This window comes from Rattus norvegicus, chromosome 5 (assembly GCF_021556685.1).
Source record: "Rattus norvegicus strain SHRSP/BbbUtx chromosome 5, alternate assembly SHRSP_T2T, whole genome shotgun sequence".
Classification (NCBI taxonomy): domain Eukaryota; kingdom Metazoa; phylum Chordata; class Mammalia; order Rodentia; family Muridae; genus Rattus; species Rattus norvegicus.
This window is the reverse complement of record NC_141538.1, coordinates 107,991,381-108,011,038: the sequence shown is the minus strand read 5'-3', so window position 1 is coordinate 108,011,038 and position 19,658 is coordinate 107,991,381. Positions and strand designations below refer to the sequence as shown.

Sequence of the window (19,658 nt, the reverse complement as noted above, 5' to 3'; positions counted from 1 at the left end):
AAACTTTATTACATATTCCTAAAAATTGTGTCTGGTTACCAAACCATAGAAGGAATCATTGCTTTCTTGGGAATTTGTAGCATTGGGAAAGGTGAGGTGTGAGAGAGGAGACTGTGACAGACAGGCAAAGGTGCAGCGCCTGTACAGGTATCTGAGGTGGTGTTGGGATGTGCAGTTAGATGAATGCAAGAAGAGCAAGTGGCCTCCCCTGAGAGGGGAAGTGCCAGATAAGAGATGCGGGAGCTCTGAGAAGTCAGGTGAGGACGGGCTTTCTCTATGCTGGGTTCTTTTCTTCCCATGTATTAATGTCAATGTTATTTTTATTCATGCCAGACCAGCCAGTGCCTGTGTCCTGTGCTTCTTTTAAATCTTGTGCACGTTCTCCTGAGAGAAGCACTGCGATTGTGTGGACTCGCATCCTCCTTGCTTTGCTCTGCTTTCTTGGTGACTCCATTCCTTACTATCTTTTGTGTGCCTGATTTCTTCCTTCTCTACTCTTCCCCTAGCCTCAAAGGCATTTTCCCCTTCAGAAGAAAAATCAGCCTCAGTTGTAGCAATATCTGGAGCACAGGTCTGGGTGAAACACTGTGTCAGAGGACTTTTCCACATAATGAAATCATGAGGTATTATTAAAAAGTAGGACTGTCCATTGGCTTCTTATATACTTGATTAAAAAATAAAGGAGGGCTGGAGAGATGGCTCAGTAGTTAAGAGCATTTGTTTTTGCAGAGGATCTGGGTTCGATTCCCAGAACACACAAGGGATCTCACCATCATCTGTAACTCCAGTTTCAGGGATCCACCATCCTCTTCTATACTTGGTGGGCACCAGGTACATATATGGAACATGTATATACATACATACATACATACATACATACATACATACAAGACTGTAAACAAAACCTTTATATAAATGAAATGTATATGAATTAATCTTAGAATAAAAATGTAAAAGCTACAGAGAGGAGCTGTGTTCCAGACAGACAGCTTTTCTGGGGTTGTAACCCTGGGAATATTTCTCAGTTGCTTCCCTGGATGGTCATTGCCTGTGTAGCCGATACTCCCTTTTCAGACAGACCTGAAATGTGACTATTCTGTCTCAGATTTTATTGATTCTTTTTTCAGAGAGAGGGAGGGAGAGAGGAGAGAGGAGAGAGGAGCTCTGCATAGGTGGCCTGGCCTGCCCTCTGACTTGCTGCTCTCCCACCACAACCTCCCAAGTGATAGGATGGCAATCTTCCATGAGATAAAAATCTCAGTATTTTTCTATCTGAATAACTCTCCATAAAAATTAGGTTTGTCTCTAGTATGAACTTTATAAAGAGGGGTTTTTTTTTTCCTTTTCCCATCCAATTAGCCTGGAAATCTATTTCCATTGGGTTAATGGTTTAAAATTGTAAAAGCAATTTCATGTGCTTATGGGGGCCAAGTTGCTAGGAGAAAGATCAACATTAGCTTGAAGGATTGGTGATTATTTCCTAACAATTTATATTGTTTTCTAGTTTGGGACAATTTCTGTTTTGCTGGTTCATTTGTAACAATAAGTTCCTTGAAGAACTGGTTTTAAAGGAAGTCCTGTTTTAAGACTGTATTTTCTTAAAATGAAATATTGTGGCTTAACTTTAGCTACTAGTTTTGGATAACTCTGAGAAAGTTCTTTATAAAAGGCTGGTGATATCATTCAGTTGATAGAGTAACATACACAAGAAACATACACTAACATACACAAGTGACATACACTAACATACACAAGGCCCACAGTAAGGTCCCCAGTACCGTAGCAAAACAAAATATAGAAACAAAAAGCATGTATACGTTTATAACAAAATTTCCTCTTGGACTTTATATCAGCTACTATTATTTTCATGATAAAATACCATGACCATAAGCAACTTACAGCAGAAAAAGATTATTTGGGCTTTGTGATCCCAGAGGGAGAGTGACAATGACAGTGGATTCTCTGACAGAGGGTGGCTGGAGCAGAGGGCTGAAAGATCACATCTCTCACATACACAGGAAGCAGAGAGGACAGGATGTGGGAGAAGCTATAAAGTCTCAAAGCCATCAGTGACCCATTTCCTCCAGCAAGGTTGTACCTACTAAAGGTTCTATAACTTCCCCAAACGACTAGAACCAAGTGTTCAAGTACATGATTCTGTGGGGGCCATTCCCTGTACAAATCAGAACACACAGAGAAGCTAAAGGTATTCTGAACACGTCCATCAAGATTCTTAGTTACCAGCAAGTGAGGTCACCGTGTGAGCCACTGAGTCTTAGTTTAGCTATAGGGCTGTCCTGCAGCTCTGTGACATGAATGACCCTTCTTTTACATGTTTATCTTATACCCCATAAGCTTTCCTATTATTTTCATGCCACCATTTTCAAAAATGTCTGCTCATCTGACCCTACTTCCATAATGGCTTCCGTTATGGAATGCTTCCCACCTTGGCCCTGTTTCTCTTCTTTCTAACTCCCAGGCGTGTACACTTTCCACTCTTTGAAGCTTACCTTCAAGTTACATTTTATTAATTCACCCCGCTTTCATAAATGAGGGACTGTCCCTCAGATAGCGTTGATGATAGCAATTACATCAGGATGCATGAAATTCGAACAATAAGAAACATAGGAGAATCCAGAAGAGGGAAGTTGCCATTTAGTTTCACAGTATTAGTAGAAGGTTCTATGGAGGAAGTGGTGTTTGAGCTGGGCCTTGTGGCTCTGAAGGAAGGAGACTGGCGATCCAGCACTACTCCAGTCACTTAACTCTTTCTAAAAGTTTTATGGAAAATGTGCTTGTGTTCACACAGTTGTTCGCCACATTTGGAAAGGATTATATTTTAGGGCTGCATTTGAACTTTTAAATAAACAAGGTGGAAAAACTCCACAACGCAGTTCAAAATTTGCCCTATGTTATTCTCTCACCCCCTTTCTTCGTTGTTTAGAAACAGTCAAAATAGAAGCAGTAAGTGAATATGTGCGTGTATCTGTGTGTGGTGGAGGCACACATGCGTACTCATGAGTAAGCATGTGTTCATGTGTGCCTATAAAAACAAAAACAGAACCCAACTGTTGATTTTTGTTCTTTTTAGACTGTCATATTGTCTAAGCGTAGACCGTGTTTGGGGACAGCATGGTAAGCTGTCCCCTTGATACCCAGACTCTAAGGCCTTGGCTCTAGACTTTCAGACACTGGCACAAGACCATTTGGGACAATGGGATCAGTTGTGCAGGACCCCGTGTTCTCCACCTCTGGGGACTCTGCCGTGGTGGGACTGAAGTGGGGAGGGAAGGGGTCCAAAACAGCTCAAGCTGGAAGCAACAATTGACACAAAGTGGTGGTAATAGCTAGTCCATATAGAAAGAGACTGGTGTGTGTCCTTCCTGAATGACTCTGTGCAGTAAACAAAGTAAAACCAATAGTTATCAATGGGCAACTGGGCCCCATTTGTTATAGAAGTATTCAGATTAGCACAAATCATATTGTCTAAGCAGATACTCTAGAACTGTTCTGGATAAAATTTCCCAGCTGTGTTCTCAAGAAAATAGTGAGAAAGCGGTTGCCTACTTGTGTCCTTAGAGCTTAAATGAAGGTCTTTGGGGTTTGCAAAAGGATTTTTATGTGATTTTTTTTTTGGTATAAAAGTTTTTCTTTTTCTTTAATGAATTAAATTTATTTTCATATATATAATCTGTTGTATGAAATCACTTTTTTTCACCTGTGAAACATTTTATTCTGTATACCAAGTATATCTTTTTTTTCAGACCCTTTGTTCTTAATTAAATAGTAAGATGTTTCCTAAAAGTTTACTCATTAATAAATATAGATTTACCTTACTCGTAGATGGCTAAGCCACGGCCTTTTGTCTCCCTATGTGTTTCTCTTCCTCTTGTGAGTTTTTTCAAGGTCAAAATTAAATGATTTAATAAGCCAATGGTAGTGTGTATAGTTAGCCATACATCACACATTAGTATCAATATTACACCTTCTTTTTAAAATCTCTTCTCTCATATATTACATCCCAGCCAAGGTTTCCCCTACTGCCAGTTCTTCTCCCCACTTCTCCCATCCCCCAGACCCACTGTTCCTCCATTTCCCTTCAGAGCAAAGCAGGCCTCCCAGGGATATCAGTCAAACATGTATCTACTGTTCTGAAGAGCTGTTGTAGGAAAGTACTATCCCCACTGGCCGCATGGCTTCAACTTTAGTTCTAGAACTCGCTTCTTTTCCAGAGCTAGCTCAGAAACTTATGTTTAGGATTCCAACATGCTAGAATGAGGAAAGTCCCCAGTTTTTCAGAACTATATATTGCTTTTTAAAAACGTTGGTTCTATCTAAAATGTTTTCGGCTAGGGAGATATCCCTGACAGACAAGCACAAGCACAAGCACCTACATTTCATCTCTAGAACTAATGTTAAAAGCCTGACACATTGCTGTGCTCTTGTGTCAGCTATTGGTAAGGGGAGATAGGTGGATCTCTGAGGTTTGCTGTCTAGTTGTCTTAGCCTTAATCTATGAGCACAGGTCCAGTGAGAAACCTTGTCTCAAAAACAGGGTACATGGCTGAGTGTAGTGGCACACACTCTTAATTCCAGCACTCATGACACAAAGACAGGTGGATCTCAGTGAGTTTGAGTCCAGCCTGGTCTATGTGGTGAGCTCTAAGACAGTCAGATCCACGTAGTGACATTCTGTCTTCAAAAAAACAACCAAACAAAGGTGCAAGTTGTTTGAGGGGAAATGAAAGCCAAGGTTGACCTCTGGCTTCCATTAGGTACATGCACGTGTGCTTGCATGAGCACACACATGTGTATATTTGTTCATACACACAGTCTTAATTTATGTGTCTTTTAAACATTTTTATTACATTTAATTTTTTTTTGCATGTGTGCATGTATATGGAAACCAGAGGGTAGATTGAGGAAGTTGTCTCTCCTCTTTCTTTGAGTGTGTGTTCCAGGGATTGAACTCAGGTCTTCAGGCTTGGTGGCAAGTGCCTTTACTGACTAAGCCATCCCGTGGCCCTATTGTTTACTTCTAATTAAGAACTCAGGGTACTATATAGATATCATTTATTGTAAATGAAAATTTTACACTTAAAAATAATTGAGGTATAAGTTAATAAATATTTTTTTATGAAAACAGACATGTACAGAATATTAATACACAGCAGATCACTTCCTTTAGGAGGCTGAAAAAAAAAATCCCAAGATTTCCAACTCGAAGATGTGCCCACTAACAGCTGTTTCCTATAATTGGAGCAATTTGCATTCAGAATGGAGAAAATGAATTATACAAAAGGGTGCAGAGAGGAACAGCTATAGCTCCCTGGCGGGTGCAGCAGCTCACAAAATAAACTTCCTTCAAATGACACTGGCATGATTAATTCTAAGCAACCTGGACACCAAACTGCCATCTAAAAATATTGTCATTAATTCTTTAAGGATTTCATACAATGAAACTGCCTTTTTGCAAGGGCCCCACAGCTTAGAATGCCAAGAGTGTATAGTGCTGCCAGCCACCAGCCCGCTGGGTGGGGCTACATGTTCACCCCAGTGTTCAGGTCATTTGAATATTCATGAAGGTTGGCAGGTGGTCAGTGGATAAGAGACTGCCACTACTCTGGGTTCTCTTGCTCTTTCTTTTTATTTAAATTAGAAAAGCCTACAAGATAAAGTGAGGTGCTTCATTCTTGACTTTCAGGTTTGGGGAAATTTTTCATCAGGTGAGCTTAAGGAGAGTTAGACATTAAAATCTTTGCTTCAGCTGTGTTTGGTGTCATATACCTGCCTATAATCCTTGCACTCAGGAGACTGAGGCAGGAGGATCAAGATTTCCAGGCCAGCCTGAGCTACATGGCGAAATACTGTCAAGTAGAAACAAAAGCCAACCTGTGCTGTCCATGCACTTCTCTGTGACTGTATCTTATCTGTGCCATGTGGAGCCAACATCCTGTTTTATTTAAATAATGTTTCCTACATACAGTCACCTTGCACATTGAAGCTATGCTTGCAAGTGTGTAGATGGTGTTTTATTCTCTGTTAAAGTGAAAGGAAGCAGAGGCTGTCAAGATCTCCAGCCCGAGGCCATGGATGACAGCCCCATGGTCCAAATCCAAGCCTCTCTTGTTTCCATCTCTAAGTGGTGATTAGTTATTTTAGGGCCTGCTTTCCTGACGGGGCTGAGAATGGATCTATACATTGTTGCATTGATACATATACACTCTATCATCTTGGCTCTTTCAAGCTGTAGTAACAAAGTATAGTGGACCTGGTAGTAGAAACAGAAAATAGTTATTTCTTGCAATCTTGTGGCTTGAAGTCTGATGTCAGAGTGCCATCTTGTGCAGGTTTTGATGTGAGGATCCTAGTTAGGGTTGTTGACTGGATTCTTACCCTGGCCTCACGTAGGCAAAGAGATTAGAGCGATCTTTGGACGACAACAGTGACTATGACAATGATGACTGTGATGATGACGACTATGATGACGACGATTAATACTACTACTACTTCTACTACAATTTTGCACAATGAGTTGAATTTTGAGCATTTTCATTGCCTCCCCTATTTCCTCTGAACTCCAACATCCCTTACCTTGCACCTTTATGCCCCCCACTTTTACCCCACCCATCAAGTCCAATTTGTGCTGCCCAGATATCCATGGATCTTACACTGAACATGAGTGACCTACTAGTGACAAACTCCCCAACAGGTACCAGCTTGCAATAGCTTTTCAGTCTCCTCCCTTCTCCATAGTGTGGTTTGGTCTGGCTTGAGTTTGCACAGAGCTTGCCACTACTGTTGTGAGTTCATATAGGCAGCTGCAGATTGTGTCCAAAGGATACTGTATCTCTGTGTTCATTCACACTGTCAGTCTTTTGTCCCATTTTCTACAATTGTCCCAAGCCTTGGGAAGAGAGGATATGGATGTTTCATTTAGGGCTAAGCATTCCACAAGCTCAAAGGTTTATTTATTGCTATTAGCATCAGAGACTAGAATGCTAACATGTGAGTTTTGGGCAACACAAGCATTCAGTATCTAGCATCACCATGTTTACCCTTTAGAAGCAGGTTCCAGAGAAGCGAGGCAGCTTTGTAAAGGTCCTCTGGTGTGTGAACTACATTGTAGCTAAGCACTCAGGTGTGCCAGCTGCTGCACCCTAACCACCTGGGAAGCTTTGACTTCCCAAGGTGAAACTGTGTGTCTGTCTGTTTCCTGCCCTTGAGGGAAAGGGACTACAGGAGTGGGGCTTTTAGTATATGGTCAGACAGAACTCTGTCTGGTTTCAGAGTAGTGATTTAGACAAGTCATGCTTGGGATAGGTGTAAGGAGCTTCAAGAGCTGGATGAGACAGGGAGAGTGGGAGCATTGAGCATAGGTGGAAGTGCTGAGCATGATGGGGGAACCAGAGTGCAAATGAAGCACAAGGGCTCTGGTGGGAAACAAGTGGGGAAGCCTGGAAATGTGACCTGGGCTGCGGCTGAGGACTCGGTGGACTGGGATAAGCATCTTGACATTCAGCATATCCAGTTTCCCCTTCTTACCCCATGAAACCACCGATTAGAGAGATTTCCTATACTGGATGTGTGTGCCTGAGTGAATGTGTGCACTACATGCACACAGGAGCTGGCCCAGCTTAGAAAAGCTCAACAGATCCTTTGCAACTTGGGTTAGGGCAGCTGTGAGATGATGCCATGTGGCTGCTGGATATGGCACTTAGGTCTCCTGCAAGAGCAAGTGCTCTTTTTCCAGCCCACAAGACCCAACGAGATTCAGTTGGCCTGTGATTGTTTTAATGTAGTAGAAGAATGAAATGTCAATTCCCAAGGACTCTGATTCTCCAAGACTTCGTTTTATTTTAAGAAGCAATAACTATTTGGTTGTTTTTTAAAATGTGTCGCTGTGGTGGGATCTCATAAAACCTCAGTTTTGTGGCATCAGGAAGTGGAAGCAATGAATCCTAATGTTCATGAGAAGTGACAGAGCCTGGGTTTCAGGCCTTAGGAAAAAAGTGTACAGGACATCTCAGACAACAGAAGCCCAGTCAAGGGACAATTTTCTTAACTCCTAGTTTGGGTTCTTTAGTTAGGAAACCCTGTAGTTCTTTTCTTAGTGGTTCTCAACCTTCCTGGTGCTGTGACTGTTTAAGACAGTTCCTCATTGGTGACCCCTAACCCCCAATGGTGCTTTGCATTGCTACTTCATAGCTGCAATTTTGCTAGTTATGTTATGAATTATAATATAAATACCTGCTCTACAGCATGGTCTTAGGCAACCCCTGTGAGAGGGCCATTCAACCCCAGAGGGGCCATGACCCATGGCAAGAGAACCAATATTTTACTTCTCTTGAGGTTAGATCATAGGCTCTGTCCTGTTTCTGAGCATGATATTTAAGTCCCTCACTGTGACCATGACTGGCTGTAATGAGGTACACTTCGCCCAGATTTTAATTTAAAAATATAGATTTGGCTTTAGGTAAGAAACATATCCTTATGGGTCCCAGAGAAGAAGAAATAAGGAAGAAATTGGAATCTCTAAGGGCTGTGAAAACTGGGCCTGGTCTTGGTGTCAGAATGTTTATGTTTTCAACATCTTTTTGTCTTGTTATTCTCATCTTTTCTGTTTTCTTTTTTAATGTTGCAGTGTGCAAAGACCCACCTTACAAGGTAGAAGAGTCCGGGTACGCTGGCTTCATATTGCCAATTGAAGTTTATTTTAAAAACAAGGTATGTGATCGTTACCCAAATTCCTTTAGAATTCTCTAGTAGCCAAATAATAATAATAATAATATTAAAATAATAAAAATAATAAGTGTAACAGTATAAAAAGTTAAAGCTAAGCTTGACTTCTTGAAATTTTGGTTATCACAACTTTTAATAATAGTGGCTATAAAAAGATAATTTCAATCAGATTCAATCGGTTTATTTTAAAAATCGCTAAATACTCCTCTGAAGAATGATTACCATTCTGAAAGAGATTTTTGTAAAGTTGAAAGGAGAAATCAGAGTTTTTCCAGGAAATGTTTCTATTCCTGCTTTATCCCTTGAATTCTTGCAAAAATAAAATCCTGTATTACCTCTAGGTGGTGAACATACGTGGCCAATATATAAAGTTATTTCCAGACTGAGGTACTTTGGGTTCTGTTGCACTTAAAAGATGTCACCATTATGTTTGGGGCAGAGTACACAGACTCCAAGACACGGGTGATTGTTGAAGGTCCCTGGACTTTATATTTATTCATGGCATGGGGAGGTAGGAGTGTCCTTCTCAGAAGGTCTAGAGGAATTCTGTGTATTGATGATATGTGGAATATTTGGAACATTGTTTCCTTTTTAAGTAAACATTTCTTAGGTGCTGGTCCTCTTTTCAGCATTACTGTTCTGGGTTTTGTTTACAAACCTGATAGACTGTTGTCTTTTATCACAAGAAGGTACCAAGTCGGCACCATAAACTGGAGTGGTCTGTGCATGAGAGGTGAAGCTAGGACCCTTACCCCAAGTTCCCCTGCCTCACCTGCCAAAGCTACTGCTTGCTGCTGTTTCTCTGTATTCACTGGATCAGTGGACCCCCAGCAAAGCATTCAACCCCACGGCAGGCCTGTAATAGGGCCTGAAATTTTATTTAAATAATGATATTTCTTACTTTTAATTCAAAAGTACTAATGTGCCCCAAAGTGAGATAGTTCACTTATTTTTTTTTTTAAAGAAAAAGCAAATAAGAAAAGAGAATACAGTTCTCTAAGCCAGCACTCTATTCAAGTCCGGCCCTGGGCATAGCAGCAGCTCCAAGCACAGATTGGAAAGCTGTTTTCACACCAGAGCCATGCAAGTAGCATCCCTGGGGTGTAGCCTAGGATCTGCATACTTACCTCACAGGTCATGGTGAAGGACTCTGTGCTCAGGGCAGGATGAGAGCCAGAGCCTGGCAACCCACCCTTTAGCACTCAGTACTTTCCACAGCAACACTGGCTTTTCCATGTCTAGGAGGCTTAACCTTTCAACTCATCAAAGGTTTTCTTTGGACCAAGAGATACCAAACGACAATAAACTAGCCCACAAAACAGGAATGTAGCGATAACAGAGTATGTTTTATTTTTCGTATGTTTTTCCTTTCTCACTGTTAGTGTCTACTTACCACATTCCTGCCATGCCATCCTTTATGGCCTTCAACCTTCATTAGGGTATAGACAGACAGACAGACACACGCGCACGCGCTCACACACACACACACACACACACACACACACACACACACACACACACACGACAGGGAGAGAGGGAGGAGAGGAGACACAGAGACAGACAGAGACACACAGAGGGGAGCAGAGACATACTTGACAGTAAAAAAATTTTTTTTTTAGTTTCTTGTGATGCTAAGTGCTTTACATGTTATTTTATTTAGTAAGTTTAAATAACTTTTGAGAAGTGGGATTCATCCCTGTTATGAGATATCTCAATACTTAATAATATTAGTAGTTCACACTTTTTGATTTTTAGTTGTAAGTTGGTGGCCATTTGACCTGCCTCCTGTTTGTGACTATTTAGAGCATCGCCATTGTGAATATCACTTACCGGTATTCATGTTGTCATATTCTGAAATCCCCCTGGGTAAATGCCTGGGTAGAATTATATGATTGTATTGTATGTAATTATGTTTAACTTTCAGGGAGTCGCTAATTATATTCAAAATCACCTTACCCATTTTATGCATTTTATATTCCCTTTAGCAGTGTATAAAAGTTGGAATTTTTCTAATGCTTTTTTTATGTTCCTATTTCTTTTTAACTGTAGATCTCCTGTTGGTTGAGTACCATCCGTTCTCCATCATGATTTTGGTTTGCGTTTCCTCAATGACTTATGATGTTGAGCGTCTCTATATGCTGATAGTCCATTTACTTATGTTCCCTGGAGAAATGCCTTTTCTGACTATACAGTGTATTTTTAAATGATTGTGTTTATGAAAAGGAGTTCGAAGCCTTTGCTCCCTTCACACCACTGCCTTTCAGTTCTGCAGGTATTTGATTAGAGAGGATTGCCTCACATCAATCACACTGCCATATCTAGTGTCCTAGTGTTGTCCCGTGGTTGGATTATCTAGGTTTTCACCCGCAAAGCCTTTCTCTCATAGAGTAAAGAGCTCTGACTTCTTGCGAGAGTCTGTGATTATGGGTAGACACCTCTTCTGTCATCCATGTGAATCTGACATTGTGCTGGCTTCAGTTTGGACATATCCTCTGTACCTGTAAGGCAGAGGCAGGCAGATGTTGATGAGTTTGAGGCCAGTTGCTGTGGGTTGGAAATCAAGGCATGTGCATCACACCTTTTTTTTTTACCTCTGAAATGTGAACTGCAGTGGTGTTTCTGATCCATGCAGTGATGTAGAGTATCCCAGGAACTTCCTTGCTTTATAAGCGGAAAATAACGGTGCTAATGTTAGTAAACAAACATTTGTTTATGCCCCTCATCTCAGACCCTGAGAACTGTCCTTCAGATTCCATGAATCTGATTAATTTAAGGGTCTTAAATAGCTCAATGTAAATCAGCCATGACAGTGCTTGTCTGCTGAGACTGGCTTACTTAATTTAGTATAGTGCTCTGGCAGCCTAGAGGACACATTGTGTTTCCTCTGACCGAACTGATTCTTCTGTAAAGGATTTAGGAACTGTAAGTGGTTTCTGCAGAATTTTCATTTTATTTTGAGTGTTTATTATTTTATTTTTTATAAGTATTTACAGTCTCAGAGCAGCAAGTGTCCATTATAGGAATGATTTAAGACAAAAAGTGTCCTGAGAGACAAGTTCCGCTGATGGTAGGGAGTCTCAGTTCTGCTTATGAGGAATGCAGTCCTCTTCCCAGTCCTGGACTTGCTATGCCTCTGATGAGCATGTCTTTAGTTCTTCTTATTGACTGAGATGTCAGAGTCAAGAGGCCTGCTAGAGTGTAAGTCGTTGTCTTGGGTCTCTGTATTTTTATTCTGTCTTATTTTGTCCTTGTATACAATGAAACCAGCCTATCTGTGAAATCCATTTGAGTTTCAGAAGCCAAACACAGCATTCACATTGAACCCCACTCGATCCTGGTGCTTTAGTTCGAAAAGACCCCATGCTCCTCCCTCTTAGCCTGTTCTCAGAGACGGTATGTAAGTGACTGGCAAGCACTGGAGCTTATGGTAGTACCAAACCAGATTGCTCCTCCAGGAAACATTTATTTTATATTTGGGGAAAACACAGAGTTTTCTTATATAGATTTGTGTGTGTGTGTGTGTGTGTGTGTGTGTGTGTGTGTGTGTGTGTGTGTGTGTACGTACTAAGTAATAGCCTGGTGCCCTCAGAGGTCAGAAGAGGGCACAGTTTCCACTATGGAACTGGAGTTAGGGTTGGTTCTGTCAGGAACTGCAGTTATAAACAGTGGTGAGTCATCCTTTGGGTGCTGGGAATCGAACCTGTCTCCTGAAAGAACAGAGACTAGTTCTGGCTCCTCGTATGTGAACTTTGAAGAATAATCTTTTCTGAGGAGCAAAACTTAACATCATATTGATATCTGCCTTCTAAGTAGAGATTTATAGTTGACCACAACACATCTTTATGGCCATTTTATTCCTCACTAAATTTAAACAAACAAACAAATGAATAAAACAAAGAAAAAAAGCAAAAAAAAATCATTTCAAAGAAAATTGCATTCGGGACAGACGGATGGACGGAAGAGCTACGGGACAGACGGATGGACGGAAGAGCTACTCTAGTCCTTGTTCTTAGGCTTTTGTGAGGAGCAATGGCTCCTTCTCTGCGTATTTAAACCAAAAGGCTTCGAGGATGCAGTTACTCCTTCATTCATTCATTGTTTGGTGGTAGTTAGTTATATTTCTCAACATATTATTTTTTTAAAGTACACTGGAGTGAATCTTTTGTGTTAGAAGGGTGTGGGGTAGACTTAGTGATTTTACCCCCCTTAACTGTATCTGGTTGATGATTGTTGACTATTTCAATATAGCGGTTTTCAAGCTTTCCTCCATGTCTCTGCATGGCAAAGCATGTCAGCTTGGAGACTGGCTGGGTCATGATATATCATAGTTTAATGTTTTTTCTGTGGCTTGCCTTTATTCACTTACCTATATAGCTCAACAAGTAATAATTTAAAATCTCTAAATGAGGGAGCTGGGAGGTGGCTTAGTGGTGAAGAGCATTTACTGATATTGTATTGGATCTCAGTTTCCTTCCCAGTCACTACATGGTTCAAGATTCCCTGTAACTTTAGTTTGAAGGGATCTGATGTTCTCTTCTGGCCTTCATAGGCACCTGCACACGTGTTACACATATGTACCCCCACATACCTATACATATACATGAAACAAAATAAATGAATGCATGTATGAAATACCTGAATTATAGTCTATGGAAAGACTGTCATGAGCATTTGGTATTGCTACGTTACCAAACTGGTTAAATGGCTTTATTAGTTATGCTTCCAATTATAAGCTATACCACCCCCTTCTTAATTCTAAGGTCGCTCTGAATATTTAACAATTTAGAGGTGAAGTAGGACACATGCAATCATAATTCAGTGGAATGATATATGAGTGGAGAGGTCTGGGTGATGTCTAGTTCAGGTTACATTGGGAGGACTAGGACCTCTCTACAGAGGACCTAGCACTTTTGCTGGATCCTCAATGATACTTATATATTTTAACATATATAGCCACGTAGGGAAATACACTGGCAGTTTTAGGTCTGCTGGGGTATTCCATGATAAAGCAAAAATCAATGAGAACACAAAACATGGGAGATCTTCAAGACCTTCAGAAGTGTGGAAGGGGAGAGACTATTGTAGGAATGCAAGTAAAATACAGAGAAGGTGGTAAAAGACTGTGCTGCTTGTTTCAAGAAATGAGATTATGTTATTGAAAATGATGAGCCTTTAAAGGCGTTTTAAATAAGTACTGGAAGGATATATTTTTGCATTAGGAAAAAAATCAGTCACTTGTTGCTATAAAATGAAGACTGAGGCAAGTTTGGAAACGGAGGACTATATAAGAAGTAGTGATGCTCTAAGAGGTTGTAGCAACCAGAGAATTGGGGATAGATAAGAATCCTACTTAGAACGGGAAGAAAAACTTACTGTGATAAATGACAGAGGCCAAAGAATGGAGGATGAGCTTCATGATCTGTAATGTTGACAAGCAGTCCACACTGCCTCTGTGAAGATACCCAGAGTAAGAATATGGCCACTGAGAAGAGCTGGCCATCAACTGGGCAAAGGTGGTATACTGAGACAAGAATCCCAGAGGAGCTTATGAAGGTCTTCGTGTAGCATACATATCTACATGGGAAGGTGTTGACATTTTAACCAAGGAATAAAAATGAGTAGACATTTGATTTATATAGATAAATTTGAAGGCTAAATGATGGAAAAATTAAGAAAAAAATACATCATAGGGAGGCCTAGTAGAGGTAGGATTTGTGACACTTTGGACAGTAGTAAGCATGACAACAAGACAGAAGTCTTGATGTTGGGGGCCAGGGGCAAGGTAGAAGGAATATTTTAGGTTTCTACTGGGTAGCCACAGTCATGGCACAGTCCACTTCAGAACCCAAAGGGAAAGTAAGTTTATTCTTTCCAATTTTCTCCTAAGGCGAATGAAAATTCGCCTACTTGTAGATTGTATTATCTTCGTCAGAACTACTTTGACACAATTGTTAAGTGTTATCTAGGTCTTTCCCATTTCTTATGATGATTGAATCTGTATTTAAATTTTCTATTTTTACCTCTTAATTTTCTTAACCTCCAGGAAGAACCTAAGAAAGTCCGCTTTGATTATGACTTATTCCTGCATCTTGAAGGCCACCCACCAGTGAATCACCTCCGCTGTGAGAAGCTAACTTTCAATAACCCCACAGAGGACTTTAGAAGAAAGTTGCTGAAGGCAGGAGGGGTAAGTGACACTCTGTCGCAAAACAGAAAAGCCAGTAAACAGCCTTTGCTATTAAAAAATATTCGTTGCTAGTATGTAAACTGATATATTCTGGAAGAGCCCAAAAGAGTAAAAGTACTTTCATGATTTAACTGTGGGTGTAGAGGAAGGCAAACTCTTAGGTAGGTGCAAACCTGAAATGGTGTATCTGGTTGGAACAGCTTTAATGTCTAAGTGGGTCAAGTTTACTCTGATAAAGCTGCCTGTGCTACTTCTCCTAGGTATAGGTGAACAAACAGCTTCCTCCTCGAGCAGGTGCTGAAAAGAGGCCAAAGAGATCCTCCTGCCCAAGCTTAACTCAGAGAACCAATGAGTTACATGAGTGTAGTTAATTTAAGGGCAACTGCATCATCAAAAATGCCAGCTAAGCATGGATAACAACTCGTGAACTTGGCATCCATGGAGCCTCCTGGTCAACTTGAGAGCCCTCTTCAAGAATTTCCTTCCCCTGAGCAATTGCTTCAGCTGGTGGTAGGACCTTACTGAGGTCCTCATGAATCTTGTTTTATGAATGTCCCGAGTCTCGTGCACCTCCCCCTGAGAGGGCATGTCTCAATTTGGGAGAATTATCCATATAACAAACCTGAAACAACCAACAGACTGCATGTACCAAAGACTGGGATCTGCACCTGCTTAGATTGACTTATAGAAAGTTTTAGGAAAAGTTGAAGGTTAGGTGAAAGTATAATATGGAGTTGCTGTCCAGGTTTTCTTGATCACGACAAGTGGAAATATAATTCACTCATCTAATATGTTTAAGTCATATGAATACTTTTTGTTTTTGAATTGTAAGTATAAGAAATTCTCCTTTTAGTTGAAGGTAATAGGTGGGATATTTTACCCTTAGAGTTACTAAATTGGGAAACAATTTTGTATTTTTTGCTGACACAAGCACATGTTTGTTTCAACTGGTTTAGTGGCACAGATAAAGATTACAAATGGACCAAAATCTCCTTTAAAATCAGTATTATCCAGGCCATCAACCCTTCCTTAGATGAACTACTCAACCCAGACTCACATGAGACCCAATTCAAATGTAGTCTTGAACTTGGCTCTTTATCTCAGATCCTCTACATTGACCTTATCTGGAAGGTTTTTGAGTGTTTTTGTGTCCATGGACTTAACATTTTTTTTTATAAAGCGTTTAGAAACTCATTGCTTCTGAATACAGTTCACATCACTGGTAAACTCTGCCACAGGGCCATGTGGGATACGATGGATTATTTTAGTATCATAGTTTTTCCCTTTATAGATCATAGACAGTTACCTTGCTAACTGTAGGAAAGCACGGGCCCTGAAGAGAGGGTGCCCATCTATATAATTTTGTGACCAATTTGGATTATGTGGACTCATTTCCTTTTAAGTCCTGTTTGACCAGGGTTTTTGTCCTTTCCACTGAATGGCTAAACATGTATTTCAAGGTCTGAAATATCTTTTCTTCATGTTTAGTTCTTCCCCGTACTAGTATGTTTGTAGATGGTGGATTAAATAGATATTTGAGAAACAAGGAAATGTATGTTCCTGACAGAACAGGCTTTTTAACATCTTAAAATTTGGAACTTCGCTGCTTCTTGGCATTTTGGTTAAGATCAAATGTAAAAATGGGGAACTGGCCTATATTAATTAAGGAAGTTGCTTTTAAAATAATGCTTTTAACTGTTTTAATAGTTATAAAGGGGGTAGTACAGAAGTTACCTACTTACCTATGGTTATATCCTTGTCAGTAACCTGATCCCAGCACCATCGCTAGTTTTCTTTTTATGAGGGCAGTGCACTAGGCCTCTTGGATATGCTGCCCAATAGTTAACTGAACTTTGTGGATCATGGGACTTGATGTCGGGCTAATGATAAAGGCTATAGGGAAAGGTAAATATTACATAAAGTGTTTTTAAAACAGGTACATAGTCTCAGAGTGTGGAAAGGTTAGAGGTCAGTGAGACAGTGCCACATCCTGGGAAAGTCTCCTGTTGGTTTTGGCAGCTTGTTCTAGTGGTATTTACTTCCCAGTAACCTCCAGTGACCTTTGACTTCTGGCTTCCTTCTTTGTGTTTCTCCAAGTAACCTTTGAAGCCCATGGATACTTTCTTATTAGGCTTCAAATGTGTCTCCACACGTTCAAACTGTGTGCAGTGTGGAGTGTGGTTCCTGCACAGATCATTTGGCACACTTTGTGACTTATTCAAAGAACAGATTCCGGTGAATTTTGTTACAAAGTAAAAACTTAAAAATTCACCTGAGATTATGGTAATCCATAGATTTTATCTTATATGTACAGATTAAATTACCTTCTATGAAAATGTCAAAGCATTTTGTAGACTACTAAACAGTTTTGGCTTGGATTAGTTTTTAATGGGTATCGCAGTATTAACTGTTGTCTTAGTGTTAGTTCAGTCTAAAAGCTACAGACTTGAGCCATTTTGCTTTCATCGAAATCTCTCTTCAGATAAGATTTTTTTTTTAAATGGGTGTGTTTTGGCAGATGTGGAGGTGCTGTGTTCTTTATTCCTAAATACCACATTAATATATGTGTGTGGATATTCTACTCTTAAAGGAAGAGAACTGAGACCTCCCTCCTGTGTACTATGTAATCATTATATGGAGCTTGCGGCAGGAATGGCCAGTTGTTCATGGCTTTGTTGAACTTCATCTACTCAGGATCCCTTTTCACCTGAGAGATTTTTATGTGATGCTTGGAATGTAGATGTATAAAATGGATGAACAAGCGAGAAGCTTACTGAAAATGAATTATAAAGAAGCGTACCTTAAGACAGTGATTCAGAATGCATATATGTTTTAACACTTAATGAGGACCAAGGAAACTTTGTATATTGAAACAACATTTTTACATGAAGAATCTTGGCCAAATGGTTTGCACCAAAGGACTTAGAGCATCTTCAAAATTTTTCAGGTTTTTACCAATGTTTTGATTTTATAGTAACGAGTATTGAGGATGCTGCTTTACACAAACATTATAACATTGCAGAGATATGTTGAGGCCACTTCAGAAATTATTTCAATTCTGCCCTAATCTCATACCCAAATCTGTTATATGTTTAAATATGAAAATCAAGTCATTAATTCAACTGGTAACATCTCACTACAGCACAAATATACCAGATATATTAATTTGATATGATCAGAGGACACTGTTTTGTGTTTTATAACTAAACAATTATGTTTCAACATCAAGAGGAAGATGTGTGTGCCCCAGTGAGAGACCATTGCAATTCCTAACCTTTCAGACTGGAGCTAGGTGGTTTTGGGCTTTGATCATCGGCATTGTGTACAGTAATGGTCTATGCAATGCAGAATACACACGTTTGTCTTCGGGACTGCAGGGAAGCTTTGCCACCTTCAGGTGCTGCCAAATCCCCTCAGGCTCACTGTGTATTTGATTTTGCAGTAATTTTTTTGTCCATTGCACATCAGAAACTGCATATGGGTATGTGCCCATGTTTGTGAAGGCTAGAGGTTACTGTCCAGACACCATCTTCAGGTCTCTACCTTGCCTTTTAAAAATCAAGATTACTTATTTTATGTCGTATGAGTACCCACATACAGGTCTTTGTTTCACGTAGGCGCCTGGTATCCCTAGAGGTCAGAGGAGGAAACTGGATCCTAGAATGGGAGTCAGTGGATGGTTGTGAGATGCCATATGGTTGCTAGGAATGGAACCTGGGTCCTCTGTAAGAACAAGTGTCAGCCACTGAACTGTCTCTCCAGCCTCTCTACCTTTCTTTTGAGACAGGCTCCCTGACTTCGTAAGGCTGTCTGGCAGCAAGCGCCAGGGATCCTCCTGCTTTGGTTCCCTAGTACTGGGGTTACTGGCTTGGGTTTTTATATGGTTACTGGGGATCGGAACAGATCTGTGTCCTAACTCAGCAATCTTAACTGTGCTACCTCCCCAGTTCTAGAAACTTTTTCACAGATGCCAAATGTACATGGCCTGGACTTCAGTTGCCTGACCCTGTGTGGCTTGCCACCCGCAGTTTAAGAAGGTGGGAAGCAATCCTTGTTTGGCTGCTTCTCTTTCGCTTTTTTTTTTTCTTCTTTAATGCCAAAAGTACACGGTGCTCTTAAAAGTTGAACTTGGCTTTTCTGGAGATCAGAGAGGTTGCCGTTAGAGTTGGAAGCCTCTTAGAAAATGCTTTCCATCTCCCAGAAGAAAATTATTCCAAAGAACTTTATGCCAGAAGGATCTTAAAAACTTGCAGATTGTTTTCTAAATAATAATTTTCAGACCTGTAGGTCTGTGTTAAATTTCTGTCTCATAAGTAGATTTATCTTTTTCAATGTCGTAACTACTTTCCAAACTTTCTCAAAGAGATCTTCATGTACATTTCCCTGGAAAGACAGATACCTTGTGGTACTCCTTTGAATTCTAACCCTTATTATTAAAAATATCTGTGCCTTAAAAGTGCATTTGGATTTAGGCATTAGCTTCTGAGACTGTTGAAATACTGATGGTCTTTTAAAACTGGGACCCGGAAAATAATTTCCTCTAAATGAGACACTTAAAGAGCAAATTGAACTTGCCGGGGACAGTGGATTTAGTTTAGACATAGTTCCTGCCAAGCCTTGAGTTACAGTGCATATTTATTATTTTATGTTCATTTATATCTATGAATATGTTAAGGGAGGAAATTCTCATTTTGAGGTCTTTTTGATTGGCAAGGAAGGGAGTGGTGCT

General features: G+C 40.2%; 1 protein-coding gene across 3 annotated transcripts in view; it reads left to right on the top strand.

Moving 5' to 3' along the window:
* The window catches only part of Mllt3 (MLLT3, super elongation complex subunit), a 254,496-nt gene that overhangs the window by 140,605 nt on the left and 94,233 nt on the right, over positions 1 to 19,658 (top strand). For all 3 annotated transcript variants that reach the window (NM_053718.4, XM_087660050.1, XM_087660051.1), the window contains 2 exon segments: positions 8,645 to 8,727; positions 14,786 to 14,929. In NM_053718.4, coding sequence (NP_446170.2) covers positions 8,645 to 8,727; positions 14,786 to 14,929 — 227 coding nt within the window.